The following is an 18090-nucleotide window of genomic DNA, read 5'->3' as shown; positions in this document are numbered from 1 at the left end:
CTACATTTTTTATACCTTAATTTTTCCATAATATCAAAAGGTGATTTTGGACCAAAAAAAACAAAAATGCCATTAAGAGCTTTAAGACTATCCCCATTGGTGACACCCATCCAACCCAACCCCAATCAACTTTTGAATTAAATAATCATTTCTCTTTCATCCACATATACAACCCCCAACTTATTAAAACTTTTACCTCCATCAATGACTCCAACTCAACCCCAATACATATTTTCTTTTTCATATACTTTCAATCAATATAAATTTTATATTTATTCAAATATATTAAAAAACTCATATAAAATTATATAAATTATTTTATAATTCAAATTTATAATAAAAATTATTACACATCCATATATAAGTGAAGTACAATATAATAAAAATACACAAATAAAAGAAATACGGTACAATAATAGAAAATAAACAAACCAAATTACAAACTAAAGTGAAAAATAAGAAAGATTACTAAAAAAGATAAACATTACAAATTCAACTATTTGTGCCAAATTTATCCCAAATGTGCTCAATCAAATCATCTCGAAGGACAATATGAGCTTCTCTATTGCGGAGTTGATCTCGATTTGTTATATAAGAAAACAAACTTCCAATTCGTTGAGTAGAGTAGCAAAAAGCTTCAGCATTTCCTTCTTGTGCTCTTATAGGTGTATCTTCAAAAAACTCAGTAGGATCATGAGGACGTTTTGCACTAAAAAAGAGTTCAAATATACTGTGGAGTAGTTCACTTATAAGAAGGCATGTATTGTGTTGTCACCTTTACAGATGGATTTTGTGTGCAGTCCACACACTATGCAATGTGTAGCTAATAAATTTATGAGAAGGTGCTGATAGCTGATTGGTTGATCAGAACTCTGGATTCTATCTTCCACTGCGTAAAAGGATTTTGTAGTTACTTTGTATTTTAAGTTAGTACTTTGTATTTTAAGTTAGGTAATTGAAAACGAGAGCTGTCTTAACAAATCAATTAATTTCGTCTGTAATGATACGATACAATTAGATAAAAGGAAAATATTATGAATGCATGAGTGTTGATTATATACATTGATTGTGTAATAAGTAAAATATTCAATCCACTTAATATGTGTATGTAAATTCGTTCGTGGAGCAAAGTTTTCAGTACTTAGTTATGAATTTGAAGTGAGACAGTATATAAGTTAGTACTCCTATATATTAAAATGGATACTAAAGCCTCACCGAAAAGGATTAAGAAGCAAGTAACTTACTCTAGTTCCTATATTAATTTCACTTAGCATTAATAATATTAATAACAATTTTAAAGTATTCGAATCCATCAAAATACATATAAATCAAAATAAATATCGTAAAACATGAATTGAAGGAGAATGATAACTACATATGTGCTTACAGGGGTACATTATAATGATAACCCCAATTTGTGTGATAACCCTATAACTAAATCTCCACCACACATTTTTAAAATATGTGGTCTAGATTTAATCTAACAAAACTATCATTTTATCAAATAAAACTATCATTTTCGAATATATTAAGGGCAAAATTGTCATTTCAATTTTAAAATTGGTGGGAAAAAAAAAAACGATCTGAATTCATCTCAGACTCAAACACTCTGAATCGAATTTCAAACCCTACGAATCGAAGGAAACACTCAAACACTCTGAATCGCATTTGAAACCCTACGAATCGAAGGAAAAATCATCACAATTCTGGAATATGTCGAAGGAAATCATAGTTTTTTCATCGAAGAAAGGTTGGATGAAGTTTATTACTTATTTCACTTTTGATTTTGATCGATTTATCATTTTGCTGATGATTTTCTCGATTATTTTTAGATTCTGTAGTTTTTTAGTGTAGATATTTCTTATATTTATACAATATCGTTCATGCATAACAATATATGCTGCTGGTGTGTGTTTTGCTTTGTTTATGTGTGTTTTGCTTTGTGTGTTGCTATGTGTTTGCATGATCTGTTTAAATGTAGATAAAATGATACTTTCTGATAAAATGATAGTTTCAGATTATAAAATGATAGTTTCATGGGATATATGGAATAAAATGATAGTTTCTGAATGAAAAAATGATAGTTTCATGGGATAAAATGATACTTTATGTTTGTTTGTGTGTGTGTCCTGATGCTACTGCTGCTGTGTTTTTGTGTGTGTTGTTGTGTGTGTCTCTGTGTTTTTGTATGTAGAAATTGTGCCTTTGCTTGATAAAATGATACTTTGGGTGCATAAAATGATAGTTTCTGAAAATGATAAAATGATACTTTGTAAATAGTGTTTTGTTCTACTTAAGTGACAAGTTATTCCCTCTCTGCTTTTTTAAACTCATTGAAATATAGAAAATGATAGTTTCAGAAGAAAAAATGATAATTGCCCTTGATAAAATGATAGTTTCAGATTATAAAATGATAGTTTCATGGGATATGGAATAAAATGATAGTTTCATGAGATAAAATGATAGTTTCTGAATGAAAAAATGATAGTTTCATGGGATAAAATGATACTTTATGTTTGTTTGTGTGTGTGTCCTGATGCTACTGCTGCTGTGTTTTTGTGTGTGTTGTTGTGTGTGTCTCTGTGTTTTTGTATGTAGAAATTGTGCCTTTGCTTGATAAAATGATACTTTGGGTGCATAAAATGATAGTTTCTGAAAATTATAAAATGATACTTTGTAAATAGTGTTTTGTTCTACTTAAGTGACAAGTTATTCCCTCTCTGCTTTTTTAAACTCATTGAAATATAGAAAATGATAGTTTCAGAAGAAAAAATGATAATTGCCCTTAATAAAATGATAGTTTCAGATTATAAAATGATAGTTTCATGGGATATGGAATAAAATGATAGTTTCATGGGATAAAATGATAGTTTCTGAATGAAAAAATGATAGTTTCATGGGATAAAATAATACTTTATGTTTGTTTGTGTGTGTGTCCTGATGCTACTGCTGCTGTGTTTTTGTGTGTGTTGTTGTATGTATCTCTGTGTTTTTGTATGTAGAAATTGTGCCTTTGCTTGATAAAATGATACTTTGGGTGCATAAAATGATAGTTTCTGAAAATGATAAAATGATACTTTGTAAGTAGTGTTTTGTTCTACTTAAGTGACAAGTTATTCCCTCTCTGCTTTTTTAAACTCATTGAAATATAGAAAATGATAGTTTCAGAAGAAAAAATGATAATTGCCCTTGATAAAATGATAGTTTCAGATTATAAAATGATACATTGACTTTATATAATGACATAAACTGTTTAACACACTGAAATCTTTTGTTTATTAGGAAAGAACATTCGTGATGATGATGATGATCAACGTAGAACATTAGCAGAAGAAGTAGAACATATAAGAAATAAGAAGAAAAGAAAGAATGACGATACAACTGATGGTAAGACAGCATCAAAGAAGAGCAAGAAAAAAGTTGTTCAAGATATTGCAGTCATTAGGATAGCAACTTTGGCAGGAAGAAGGAATACTGACTTCTTCGTTGACATGCTTGAATCTCTAAACGAGAATCAAAGAAGAGCTGTTAGAGAGATTGGGTTTGGCGCACTCCTAAACTTCAATATAAGAAGTTTCCCAAGAGCATTAGCGTATTATCTAATCAACAACTTTAACAGTAAAACTTCATCAATTGAGTTGAACAGTGGGGAATCACTGTTTTTAGATGATGAAGATGTTCACATAACTCTTGGGTTCCCGATTGGATCTTTACCTATCAATAAAAGCAAATTTCAGAAAAATACCCACATCAAAACTGAAATTGCTAAATTCTGTAAAGGTGGAGAGAAAAAAATGGTGCCAAAGTATGTTGTAGAGCAGATGGAGAGAGACAAAGAAGGTGGTGAGTTCTTCAAATGGACTTTTATGGTTCTCATGGAGTATGCCTTGATTAACACTCCTGCTGATGGAAATTTGAGGCCAAAAATTTTAGATTACATAGCTGATGTTGAGAAGATCAAAGAATACAATTGGTGTGGCTATGTCATATCCAGATTGCATGAAACACAAAAGAGGTGGAAAAAAGACACAGCAAAGATATTTACCGGGCCAGTTATCTTTGTAGTGGTAAGAATATATTTGTTTTCCATTGTCTATGAATCTATTTACAGAAAAACTAATATTTAGTTTTTGTTTAATGTAGGCTTGTTACGTGGACAAGATTCTCTTTGAAAAAAAAATGGTGCCAAGATGTTACCCAACAGTGAAAGGATGGACTGCAGAACTGTTGAAAGATAGACAAAGAGCAGAAATGGAGAATTCAACATTTGGTCTGGGTCATATGTATGACCGATATAAAAAGCAGCCACATGAAGAAAATGATAAAGATGACGAAGAAGATGAATCTCAAGATGTAGAAGTTTTGAAGACAAATGATCATCATGATCATGATGAAGTGGGGACAACCAATGAATGGGAGAATTTCATAAATGAATGGAAGGGAGCTGCAAAGGATGTTAAAGCCTCAATGTTGAAGATGGTTGATGTCCTTGAAGCAGCGCCGGATAAACTCAGGAATCTCAATAGCTTTAAGATAATCTGTGATACAACGAGAAATGCAATGGGATTGAGAGAGGAAGGTGTGAAGCATGTTATAGAAAGTCAGGATACAATGACACAGGCTATAAACAATGATGAAACTGATGATCCTGAATGGATTGATATCATGATTGAGTTAACTAAAGCTGCTGAGAGGACATATATATTGAAAAATAAGAATGAGTTCCCTACCTTCACTCTGATACCTGAATGTGATGACAGTCCTAATGAGAATCAAGAATTTAATCGGGAAAAGGATGTGGAGAAGGAAAAAGATGATGAGGTGGAAAACGAGCAAGAGAAACAGAATGAAAGCGAAAAGGAAAAGGCTAATAAAGCAGCTGTAAAAGAAAAGGAAAAAGTTTCAGAGAAAGAAGTTCAGAATGAAGAATATGAGGTAACTTTTAAAAATGATAGTTTAAGTACATAAAATGATTGTTTATATGTTTAAAATGATATATGTTTGATGATGTTTTTTGGTAGTTCTGTTTTATTTGAAAACTGATACTTTTGAATCATAAAATGATAGTTTAAGCGGATAAAATGATACTTTTGCCTGATAAAATGATAAAATGATACTTTTGCATGATAAAATGATAGAAATTGTGCTTTTGCATGATAAAATGATAAAATGATACTTTTGCCTGAAAAAAATAATAGAAATTGTGCTTTTGCATAATAAAATGATAAAATGATACTTTTGCATCATAAAATGATACTTTTGCATCATAAAATAGTATCCCTTCTGTCAATAACAATTTATATTTTTTTAAAATGAAAGCATGACAGAGTTGATAACATAATATCCACTGTCATCAAGGATATAAATGTTGAAAAAGGAGATGATGAAGTTTTAAAACAGAGAGAATAAAATTTGAATAAAGACAAAGGGAAGAAGATGGTTTCTCAAGATCAAGATCCTCCAGTCGAAAAGGAGAAGGAGAAAGTGGTCAGAACAACAAAGAAAATTGTTGAAGCAATGTGCTCTCCCTACAATGTCAGAGCAGTAAATCTGAAAGGAAAGCTGAATAAAGAAGAGAGAGAAATAATGTACTGGTTGATGAAAGATGAAGAAAGTGAACAGTAAGTTTTGAATTACATAATTATATTCTTATTCAGTTCTTTTAACTAACATTAAATATGAATTTGAAATCAGTTATGAGGTAGTTTATGAGAACGACAAGATCACATTGTTCAAGATTGACTTCCACAGCTCCACATTCATACGTCAGGATCAACATCATAGATGCATGGGTTGTGTTCCTCAACTACAATGAAAAATTCAAATCAAAGGCATCACCGAGTCGTCTTTTCATCAACACCACACCTACGGTACAGTAAACGAGTAAATAAATAATAGTATTACATTAAAAGTTAAAATATATTTACAAAAATGTAAACATGACAGATTTACAACATTACTGCAAGGAGATCTGGTTGGACTGAAGCAGAGAGTCGAGAAAGATTTTGCTCAAACTTGAATGAATTTGTGTCACAGATTGAAAATTTCAAATGGGAAAATTATGACCTGGTAAGTCATAATTAGATATACATTACAGAACAAGGGTGCGTTATAATGGTAACCCATATTTATGTGATAAGCTAATAACCCTATCATTTTATGGGTCAAAAGTATCATTTTTACTAAAAATGATATTTTTCGTCCATAAAATGATATTCTGTTCTACAAAATGATACTTTTCATCCATAAAATGAGGGTTATTAGGTTATCACAATAAATATGGGTTATGATATGATCACATCCCTTACAGAACAACATACCTATATTTTTGAAAATGACATTTATATATAATGTTTTGAAAATTAGATATTCTTTCCAATCTGGGCGTACGAACATTATTATATCATCTGCTTCAATCTCAAAATGCAAATGATGGATGTGATTGACAATTCTCTGGTTAGTCAAGATTTACTTGAGAAGAAATATGAAGATGCACCAAGTACTCTGGTATGTTTAGTTAAATGCATTCAGTATTTATTAGTTAAAATGCATTGACTATAATTCAGTATGGAACATAATATAATTTTTAATCAACCTCATGTATGTTTTGTGTTATTTGAATAGAGAAATTTCTTCCGAACTTATCTTGGAAATGGACTCAATCCATCAATGGGAAGAACTGTCAAACTGTCAAAAACCAGATACATGAATATGCCATGGCAGAACGATACAAATAAAGTTGACTGTGGAATTTATGTGATGCGCCATTTGGAGACTTACATGGGTGGTCCTGTTCGTAACTGGAATTCGGGTTTAACGAAGAAGGGAACAGAGTCTTTCATAAAACTTCGTGCCAGATATACTGAAGCATTGCTTATTGGAGATACTAACAAGAAGGCTTTTGAGACACTTACAATGATAAAGAAGAAGTTTGATAATGACAGCAAAAAAGAAGAAATTGATGTTGAAAAGATGATTAGAGAATTTAAACCCCCTATATACTAACTTCTATGACTTGATAATAGCGTTTTGTAATAGTGGTTTCGAATATAATCACCCAAATTATCATTTTATCTGCTACAACTATGATTTTGTCATTATATCGTTTTATCAGTCAGAAGTATCATTTTATCATTTTATCTGCTGAAAGTATCATTTTATCAACTGCGAGTATCATTTTATAATTTTATAAGTCAGAAGTATCATTTTATCAGCTTATATATCATTTTGTGAGATTAAAACATCATTTTATCCGTTGATAGTATCATTTTATCAGCTTATATGTCATTTTTTCCAGCTTATACATCATTTTATAAGGTTATTGTCATTTTATTTGCTGCGAGTATCATTTTTTCAGGTTAAAGTATCATTTTATCAGTTTATAAACAAAAGAATGATGTTATCAGCCAAAGTATCATTTTATCAGTCAGAAGTATCATTTTATCATTTTATCTGCTGAAAGTATCATTTTATCAACTGCGAGTATCATTTTATAATTTTATAAGCCAAAAGTATCATTTTATCAGCTTATATATCATTTTTTATGTCATTTTTTCAGGTTAAAGTATCATTTTATCAGTTTATAAACAAAAGAATGATGTTATCAGCTAAAGTATCATTTTATCAGTCAGAAGTATCATTTTATCAACTGCGAGTATCATTTTATCAACTGCGAGTATCATTTTATCAGCTTATATATCATTTTTTATGTCATTTTTTCAGGTTAAAGTATCATTTTATCAGTTTATAAACAAAAGAATGAGTTTATCAGCCAAAATGTCATTTTATACACCTAAAATACCTAAACTATATCAAATGGCTTCAATCTGACTTCTCATTGACTCTACCACAATTTCTTGAATCATGACGACCCATCTCATGACATTTACCACACCGTCGTAGAGGCTTATTTGCTTTCCTTATTGCACTCTGCCTCTTTGCTACTTTGCCATTAGCTGATCCTTTAGTACTAACAACGTCTGGAGGATGTACATCAATTACATCAGGTACTGCCATTCCATAAAAATCCTCAACCATCTTCTTCTTTTCAATGACTGAAGGTGCTGCACAATTTCCAAACATATGCTGTTCCAAATCATCAAGACCAGCACTTAACAAAGACAAATGATCCATACTTCCTTCAGACTTTTGGACTAATCGATAAAAGTTGGAGAACAACTTTTTCTTAACTTCCTGCTTTTCATCCAAATCTGCAAGATAAAAGATAACATTATTACAATAAGTACTATCATTTCTCTGACTGAAAAATAGAATTTTTACAAATAAAGGTTAAAAATGGAACACACGTTCAAATGGTTGTTGTTCCTCAGATGGTAGACCATGTGCTGTCTTTAGTAAAGAGCTCTTCAACCACCTTCGACCAAAATATTTCTCAGGAATGAGATTAGCAGACTTATTCTTCAACAAACAAAATATATGACAAAATAACAAACCAATTCTGGAAAACTTCTTGCAACTACAGTCGAATGTGTCTTGCTTACAATCATACATAACATCCAATGTTCTACCATATTGGTCCTTGACCTGATGCTTCTTGATGTTATCCTCAACAGTAGTTATAGAAACAATCTCACACACAATACTTATTTCCTGTTGTACATGTTTGAAAATAGAATCAGTGTAGATTGTAGATGCATGCTTCTCAATAGGCAATTGGGTTGACAAATCAGGAATAGTTGAGTAATCCAAGTAGTTCATCGTGAATTGGCATTCCTTTGATCTCCCACAGCATAATTAAAGAAATTGATGAACTGTACAAGATTTGCACGTGGCTTTGTGTAGTTTTTAAAAAAGCTATTCTCCGATTCAGACATCGATGTAGTCCTAAGAAGCGACCCCATGGGAAAATCTCGAAAATAAGCAGGAACCCAGAATTCTCTATCTTCAAACATTGATCCAAACCAGTGCACGTCTTCTAATCCATACCGTTCCATTATATCATTCCATATTATATCAAACTCATCAGGCTCTAACAAATCAGACCAAACACATGCATTCAACTCTTTTTTGAAATCTTCATTACCAAGTAAAGATTTAGGCAACTTATCTGACACCTTAACCATGATATGCCACATACACCATCGGTGCCTTGTTTGTAAAAGTACTTGTTGAACAGCAAGTTTGATCCCCCAATCTTGATCAGTGATAATCAATTTGGGTGCTACCCCCATGCATCGAACAAAACAGCCAAACAACCAAGAATAGGATTCTCTACCTTCACTTGATAACAAGCCAGCTCCAAATGTAACTGGTCTAGAATGGTTATCTTTTCCAGTGAATGGAGCAAAAATCATGCAATACCTTCAGAATATAACATAAAAATGAATTATATTTATCAGCTATGAGTATCATTTTATCAGCTATGAGTATCATTTTATCAGCCAGAAGTATCATTTTATCAGCAATGAGTATCATTTTATCAGCCAAAAGTATCATTTTATCAGCGATGAGTATCATTTTATCAGCCAAAAGTATAATTTTATCAGCAATGAGTATCATTTTATCAGCCAAAAGTATCATTTTATTAGTAAGAAGTATCATTTTATCAGCAATGAGTATCATTTTATCAGCCAAAAGTATCATTTTATCTGCAATGAGTATCATTTTATCAGCCAAAAGTATCATTTTATCAGCAATGAGTATCATTTTATCAGCTATTGACAGAAGGGATACTATTTTATGATGCAAAAGTATCATTTTATCATTTTATTATGCAAAAGCACAATTTCTATCATTTTATCATGCAAAAGTATCATTTTATTAGTAAGAACTATCATTTTATCTACTGCAAGTATCATTTTATCAGCAATGAGTATCATTTTATCAGATATGAGTATCATTTTATCAGCAAAAAGTATCATTTTATGTCTATTAGCAACAAAAGTAATATACCTGTTAGTGTTGTATGTTGAATCAAATGAAATTACATCTCCAAACATATGATAATTTCGTCTTGAAATAGCATCAGCCCAAAAGAGTCTAGTTAACTTTCCATGAGATCCTATCTCAATTTCATAATAGAAGGCATCAGATGATTCCTTTTGAGAACGCATATAATCAAAAATCATTTGAGCATCTGAACCATCAATATTGGACATAATATCACGATAACCATTTCTAATATCAATAATATCACATCCAACATTTTCAGGTCCACCCATTATCTCCTTCAAAAGTTTGAATGTGAGAGTGGGACCAATATTACAACTGCCACAATCCTCCATAAACCTCCGATGAATAGGATCCAGATTGCGATTGGCCATCATAAAATGCCTATGCTCATCCGCAACCATTAAGTGATTATGATACTCAACAAACTGATAAACCTCATATCCTCTGCTCTTGCCATCTGAATAATATCTCAAATTGAGCTTAGCAAGACATTCACACCTAAATGACTGACACCTACGCTTCTTAAAAGACACTTCAGTTGATTGGGATGCATGACCAGGTATAAAATTCTTAGAGCCTTGTCTGTTGCAAGCCAAATACTGTCACTTAGTAATACCTTGAACTGATTTGTTACCCATTTTACGAATGCCAAAACCAACTGAACGAGCATAATGTTCATAGAAACCAACTGCTTCTACTAATGTATTGAATTTCATACCAATCATTGGCTTCAAAGCATCATCACAAACAGGAATGTACATACCTACAAATCAGTAAAAGTGTCATTTTATCATAGTATCATTTTATCATAATATCATTTTATGCACTAAAAGTATCATTTTATGCAGTAAAAATATCATGTTATGCAATAAACCTATCATCACAAACAGGAATGTAAATACCTACAAATCAGTAATAGAATCATTTTATCATAGTATCATTTTATCATAGTATCATTTTATCCGACAAAACTATCATGTTATGCAGTAAACTTATCATCACAAACAGGAATGTACATACCTACAAATCAGTAATAGTATCATTTTATCATAGTATCATTTTATCATAATATCATTTTATCCGACAAAACTATCATGTTATGCAGTAAACCTAACATTTATAAGCCAAAAGTATCATTTTAACACATAATCGACAATACATAATATAATCAAATAAGAATTTCAGTACATCAGAAACATAAACCAATCAACAACTAATATTAATCTAAAATCAAATTCAATACATGAATATGAACACAATCAATAAGCTAAATAATAGATAATGATTGTTACCTTCGTTATTTGCTACAAATTCCATCGAAGCAAATTTTCACAGCAATTGAAGAGGTAATCAATGAAAATAAGAACGCAAAATTGAAAACATCTTCCCGATCACAATTATGGAAACAAAATCTGAAGACTATGGAAAATGAATCAAATATGGAGCCTATGGAAACAAAATAAGCGAGAAGTATGGAAACAAAATCGCAGAGAAGAGGAGAGAATCAAATTGAGTGATCTGGATCAAAATGGAAACAAAATCACAGAGAAGATGAGAGAATCGAAAATCGCTGAAAAGAAACCGATGAGAAGAGCGTGAAATCTGGAGTGAATCTGGAGCGAAATTCAAAAATTAAATTAGCGAAATGACATATTTACCCTCTGCGCCTATTTTTATTAAGTAAATCTAAGTTTGAATCTCAACCACAAGATTATAAAATATGTGTGGTCCAGATTTAGTTATAGAGTTATCATGTGATTTGAGAGTTATGATATGATCGCATCTCTGTGCTTACATAAGATTTGTAATCAAATAGTAATACTAATAGCGTAATTTGTGTAATAATATGGGATTAAGAGGTACTCCGTTTCAGCTGGTGCTGTGTGTTAATTAAAAATATTCATTTAAATATTAAAAGGGGATAAAGTCTTTTTCTACCTTAGGTAGTTATAGAATCTCATGTCTTCCTCTTAATTTTCATAAAATTACATATATTTCCATATCTCTCTCATAATATCTCATAATCAAATTTACGTATTTTATTCTAATTATTCTCGATTCTCAAGAGCAGAATCAGGCAATCTATGATTTTCCTTAAAGTTTCCTTTTAAGAAGAATAAGTTCGTAAAACTTGTTTAGGAATCCGGAAATTAGGTCGCAACTCGCAAATGAAATAATGGTATAACTTGACAGTACATAGTATATACATACAGTAGGTCCTTGGTCCTTGTAAAGAGGGCTGAGAATGGAGATTCATTGAATGCACAAGAAGGATTTGCAAACAAAAGCAGGCATGGGTAAAAAAGGTGTGCATGAAATGCAAAGATTATTTTTTAAAAAAAAATTGAAAGCGGTGTGATTCATTACATGGTTCACAACTTTTTTAAGTAGCACATAATGCAATGGTCGAGAAACAACATAAGCGATCTATGAAAGGGAATCGTAAGTTGAGTCATGCTCATCTAAAATTTATTGAGGATTACACCAAAGTTTACATTGGTCTCACTCTAACATTCAACTTTATTGACAAAGTTTTTCATGGTTATGAATATTATGGGATGCACCGTGTAACAAATTGTTCTCGTGATATCAAGGAAAAAATGGAAGTAGCTGATGTTCAATTGATTTTGAATTAAATGCGTAAGAAATAATACTTTGAGTCATTTTATTAGAAATTTCAATTAGGATCCAAAGGCAAACTAACAAGTTTGTTTTGGTCCGATGTTGAATCCAAGAGAATTTATCATATGTTTGATGATATTGTAGCATTCGACACAACATATGGAACAAACATGTAGTATTGAATTTACTGATATATTTTAAGTTATGAACTGACATTTAGCATATCTTGAATTGGCATAGATCCTTTTATATACTCGTTGACATAGATGGAGGACTTGTATTAAATTTAGTTTTAGTTTTAGTTTGTGTTTGCATTATGATGTTGTGGCTGATAATTTTCTCTGTTTTATTTAATAGGTATTGTATGATCTTTGGTCTATTTACTGGTAAATATAATCATGATTGCCTAATAATGTTTGCAGGTAGATTTGTAATTAATGAGAATGTAGTCTCATTCTCATGGTTATTCAGTGAAATACATGAGTGTCCAGGATTGAGGAATGAAACTTACAGTGGAAAAGATTTTGGTTGGTACCAGTCATCGCCTATGCATATGGCACGTAATGAGCAAACTTTTCAGTAAGGTCCCAGAAACAGCTCTTGCAAATAAAGATTTTATTTGAAATTATACCTATTGGAGTCACATGAATTTGAAGAATTATGAATGAGTTGCAAAATGAAGTTTGGTTTAAGACAATGTTGTCATAGACATTTCTGTATCCCCACGTATATTAGAGATTTCCCAACAGGCTCATTGCTGAAGAAAACATCATTATCTGAATCTTTAATCCTATATCGCCTAATTCAGCTCTTCATAATCGATCATAATCAGAGCAACAGAGAATGGAAATGGCATAATTCTTCTATTCAAATTCAAAAAATGAATACGGAAAAGAAGAAAAATGGAATTCAAACTAAAGTTACTTGCACATACCTACTTCCATAGATTATTTGTCTATATATCTACTTAAACTAAATTTTGTGTAGTGACCACACTCTCTTGTTTTACAACCCTACCTTTAGGGCTCAGACTAAGCTCAACACATGTCGGGTTTGAGATGGACAAATAATTCCTAAATCGAGCTCAAAATCAATTATCTATAGGGGCTGCTAATATTATAATGAGCCAAACTTGAGCTTACTAATATTCGATTTGGGTGGTTTGCAATCCCGGTTATAGATCGTTTGTACCAAACAATCATAAATACATGAGAAGACAAGACAGATAATCAAGACAAACAAGCCTCTGCCTCTTTCGGAGAAACAAATGAAAGAAAGTCGTTGATAACAAGGAACACATACTACCGTGTCACAGAGCTAGCTCAAGTGGCAAATTTAAGGCACCCCAAAACTCTCCTTAGCAAGAGGTCATTGTTCCAATCCTGTCTGCCCTCGATGAAATACTTTCCCACCCACCTTATGTTGCAGTATAGGGGTCCCACTTTTATAGTAGTGTAGTGTAATAGTTTCACATATATGTTGGTATAGTAGTGAAGTGATAATCTTATAAAACTTTGTTCCAGTTCATTTATTAATCTGAAGATTAAAATCACATCTCACAGTCTAAGGTAAGCAGATGCTCAGGGACAGCTAGTAGCATTAAGAGGATAACAAAAAAAGGAACAACCTGCTCTTGGGAAGAATCTAGCGTCAAGAGCACTGCGAAATGGGTATAATCTACTCCCAGAAAGAAAAGAGCGCATGATGGTGAAAGATGCTAATGAGGTCTGGTAACTGGCTATTTAAGATGCGAAAATAACTTAGTAGCAACCTGTGCAAAGAAATCAGCAGTTAGTGAGGAGCTCGTATGCATGGGACTTAAAATGCATAATGAAAAATGTGCCCTTACGCAATTGTCAACACAGCGCCAGTAATCAAAGTATTGTCCCGTACAGTGCTTGTGTCCCGAGTCATCGCCTTGAATTCTCTTAGAGCAGGCCTATCACCCAAAATGCAAGGGGCGAAACAAAAGATCAGCGCTTTCTCAGATACTATTCCAATGATTGACTAGCAAAACCAGGCATAACTTTTTTGCAAAGCTCTATTTGTAGCATACCCACAAAGTAGATAGAGAGAGTTAGTTAGTGCTATATATTGTTAGATACCTGAAGATTGTCTCTCCAAAAAGTTACAGATAAAAGATTATAAAAGAATCATTTCAATGTTGAAATATCTTCGGCTCACATTGACTCTTTAACAAACACTCGTTAAAGAAACACCATGCGAAGGGGTTCATATTGGGCAGATTTTACTTTACATAGACAGAATTCAAATCCTTTAAAAGTGAGAAAAAAATTTAGGGGAAGACAGAATTTTAAATCACTGATTTAACCTCTAAAGTATGAAGCCAAGTTTCACCTTTTCTAATTAGAGCTGAGAATACATTTCAAAACATTAAAATGTATAGTACAAAAAATATACAATATCTAAAATAAGAAAAAGTGAAAAACTAACTAAAAACTGAGATTGAATGAATGGTACACACACATATAGATGTAGGGCTGTGATCAAATGCTAACTAATTCCCAATCCAGAACTACGAACTTCAATATAGTGCATTAATATTATCAACACAAAGACAAACTTTATCAATAAAACATGTAAATTTAAATATCAACACAAAGGCATAAGTATATCAACAGTCTTACGTTGATATACTTATATCTTTGTGTTGATAATTTTAACATACAAAATTGAGATTCTGGATTGGAAATTAGTTAGCATTTTAACGCGACACGATGTATATATATAAATACATAGAAATCAAATACCAATGATACTTTACTGTCTCTTGGGTATCGAAGCTTATCATAAGCATGATAGAGAATCAAAGTCCTCCAGAAAGAAATGAGAATGTGCTTCAGATTCAGAAGATATAAGATGTATTTTGACTTTCAGTGAAATCATAACAATACTTCTGCCCCTCTTGAAAGACTACATTTATATCTTTTCAAGGATAATCATCTATGAAATTTGCCTTTCAGGTGTGCCACAACTAAACTACAAGATCTCCAAAGGTTTTGCTTGTTCTACTATCAAATTTGAAAACTACACCACCTATCCATTTGTCCAATTCTTACTACAATGTTCAACCACGTCTGTAAGTTTCATAAAAAGGAAAAGTTTTGCTTGAAAAAGCTGAAGATTTGTGGCAATTCTTTTATTCTGCAAGCAAAATGCAGATTTGTTGTAAGCCCCAGTCACAAATTGTAAATTTCTGAAATGTATTTTCTAGTTTCTACTCAGAAATACAGAACTCCATTGTATAATCATCTTCCCTTCACGACAATTTCACCAAGATTCACTCTTCTCGGTACATTTACGCAGCCAACAACTTTTGTCAATCTATATTTCTATAAAATTGATAAAGTGACTCATCTATGATCCTGTACACTTATATTGCAGCTTTTTACCATCACATATCCAAACATAAGTGCATAGCTTAAAAGCATGTTTGGTAGGGTAGATAACTCATCGAGGGATGAAATTCTATCAACAAAAATGACAATAACCTGATATTCTTTAAGTGGCCTCGTGCATGGTGCCTTGCAACGATCTTCAAGTTCTCTTTTTGGATCTACAGGTTCTTCGTCAGCCCTAGCATACATTAAGTAGAGAGCTCAGCCAGATATACAAATATAATGTTCCCATCTTGTTTACATGAGCACAAAGCATCCCGCTTGAAAAACTGTTCAATGACAGTGACATAATGGCAAACTTAGAGAATGTGTGAACAGATTTTGGCTGGTTCTGGAAAAAGAATTGAATGTGTATTTTGATAAAATACTACTCCAATAAGAAACTAAATTGGAGATAATGATTGTGATTGGTTGTTCACTGAGCAAGGAATCGAACCAGGAGAGCGCGATATGCATCCTACAACAGATAGGACATTGTGACTAATAACAGAGACTTAGGTGCAATCAGCTCTACATAATCGCATGATATGTATCCTACAACAACAGACCATCGAGGGAGATCCGGATCCCTACTGCACTAAATAAGCCGGAGAGTTTTAGAATTACAAGGAGGTAGTGAAACTTTTCCCACATATAGAACATTCCTTACAATTTCATGGGGACCAAATCTCTTCACATTAAAGAATTCCCTTTTCTTTTTCACATGTAAACAGAGTTAACTAGACCTAGTAAACCGTATAAACAAGCAATCGTGTAGTAAAGAATAACAGAAACTGCATCAATAGTGGCAAAACCATTAGTGCCAAATTAGACCTTAACTCGATAGAAAATCCAAATTACCAAGCAGAGTAACAGCATGACTTTCAGTTATCACTAAACCCTCATATTGGTCTGCAATTTTTTTAAAACAAGCGTAGAGTATACTGCCAAGCACTGTCGATTAAATGCAATGGTGAAATCATTTTTTTGCACACTCATTCCTGATATAAAAATAAGAAGGCCAGTACATCTGTAAATCGCATATAACAGTCGGATTTTCTGAAAATAAATCAACAAAAAGAAAAGAGTACTCACATAGTAGTTTATAATTCCAACAATTAGCGGAACCAATCTGCAAAAGAAAGCCCTCAAAACTCAATACCGGTACAAGCGAAAACCCCGAAACAGAAGAAAAAAACCCCTAGATTCGATGATCAATGAGAATTGCGGATCTGGAAGACAGAAATGGTATGAATTACCTAGAGCTGGAAGAGGAGACGTTTGTTTGTTATATAGTTTTTGATGGAACTGCATAAAAAATTCATATATGGCTAAAAATAAATTAGTACACTTTAGAGCATCCCCACTGAGAGCCCTAGTGGTTGTCACGTCAACATGCTCTATCTTTCTGTAATTGTGGAGTTCAGTGCATGCTCTATTTATTATCCATTTCTCATTTCAATTTTAATTTTAACTTTTTTTATGTTTACCAATTATAAATAGCAAAATTAGACTTCTAAATTTACGAATTAGAAAAAAACATACATTACTTAATTTTTTTCTAAAAAAAGTTACAATAAAGAGGTACAATTTCAACGACCACTACATGTCCAAACTTCTTCAATCATGTCATTCATAAGATCAAGATGAGCTTGTTGGTTGTGCATGCTCTCCTGAGCTTGTAATCTCTCGCTGAGTCCATAGGATAAACCTCGAACGACCGACGGGGCTGCATGACCTGCGGTCGGAGCGGCTTCATTGTCGGACCACTGGCTAGCTGCACGACCTTCATCGTGAATAATCATGTTGTGCAAGATGATGCACGCGTACATGACATTGGCGATACGATGTCTGTACCAGGAACGAGTCGGGCCTTTCACTGTTCCCCAACGCGCTTGAAGCACACCGAATCCTCGCTCCACGTCCTTCCGTGCAGCCTCCTGCTTTGCCGCAAAAAAACTCTCTCCTCGCACCCGTTGGGCAGGAGATCGTCTTCAAGAAAACTGGTCATCTCGGGTAAATGCCGTCGGCTAAGTAGTACCCCATATGATGCTGTCGTTCGTTGGCAGTGAAGCTGATAACCGGACCGTTGCCATTGCATTGCTCGGTGAAGAGACTGGACGAGTTCAGCACATTGATGTCGTTGTTGGACACCGCC

General features: G+C 32.7%; 2 protein-coding genes across 3 annotated transcripts; both read right to left on the bottom strand.

Moving 5' to 3' along the window:
• Positions 1 to 7734: 7734 nt before the first annotated feature.
• Positions 7735 to 11234, bottom strand: LOC148927383 (uncharacterized). 2 transcript variants are annotated; one of them, XR_016128735.1, is made up of 3 exons: positions 9913 to 11225; positions 8307 to 9321; positions 7735 to 8210 (listed from the first exon to the last, which is right to left on the bottom strand). XR_016128735.1 is itself a non-coding variant. In XM_089056192.1 (3 exons), exons 2-3 carry the CDS (start codon positions 8716 to 8718, stop codon positions 7822 to 7824), a joined length of 801 nt encoding a protein of 266 aa, XP_088912318.1. In that variant the 5' UTR covers positions 8719 to 9321; positions 9913 to 11234; the 3' UTR covers positions 7735 to 7821. The 2 variants fall into 2 exon arrangements, 1 of the variants encoding a protein (XP_088912318.1); XM_089056192.1 differs by having other exon boundaries at positions 9913 to 11234.
• A 2804-nt stretch (positions 11235 to 14038) lies between these two features.
• Positions 14039 to 17299, bottom strand: LOC125193787 (cytochrome b-c1 complex subunit 6-1, mitochondrial-like). Its single transcript, XM_048091671.2, has 5 exons — positions 17192 to 17299; positions 17028 to 17064; positions 16047 to 16131; positions 14384 to 14473; positions 14039 to 14305 (listed from the first exon to the last, which is right to left on the bottom strand). Coding segments are annotated over exons 2-5 (210 nt in total). The 5' UTR covers positions 17030 to 17064; positions 17192 to 17299; the 3' UTR covers positions 14039 to 14272.
• Between the last annotated feature and the right edge of the window lie 791 nt (positions 17300 to 18090).

The sequence above is a fragment of the Salvia hispanica genome, chromosome 4, assembly GCF_029641045.1.
Source record: "Salvia hispanica isolate PSC_SH4W2 chromosome 4, Shi_PSC_v1, whole genome shotgun sequence".
Taxonomy (NCBI): Eukaryota; Viridiplantae; Streptophyta; class Magnoliopsida; order Lamiales; family Lamiaceae; genus Salvia; species Salvia hispanica.
The sequence above is the reverse complement of the archived record's forward strand: the minus strand, read 5'-3'. Positions and strand labels throughout refer to the sequence as shown.

Coding starts and splice junctions, on each gene's coding strand:
- LOC148927383 (XM_089056192.1), bottom strand. CDS start 8,718: ATGAACTACTTGGATTACTCAACTATTCCTGATTTGTCAACCCAATTG. Junction 8,211..8,306: donor GGAACAACAACCATTTGAAC/GTGTGTTCCATT, acceptor TTTATCTTGCAG/ATTTGGATGAAAAGCAGGAA.
- LOC125193787 (XM_048091671.2), bottom strand. Junction 14,474..16,046: donor GGCCACTTAAAGAATATCAG/GTTATTGTCATT, acceptor TTTGGGTGATAG/GCCTGCTCTAAGAGAATTCA. Junction 14,306..14,383: donor GGCGCTGTGTTGACAATTGC/GTAAGGGCACAT, acceptor TTCTTTGCACAG/GTTGCTACTAAGTTATTTTC.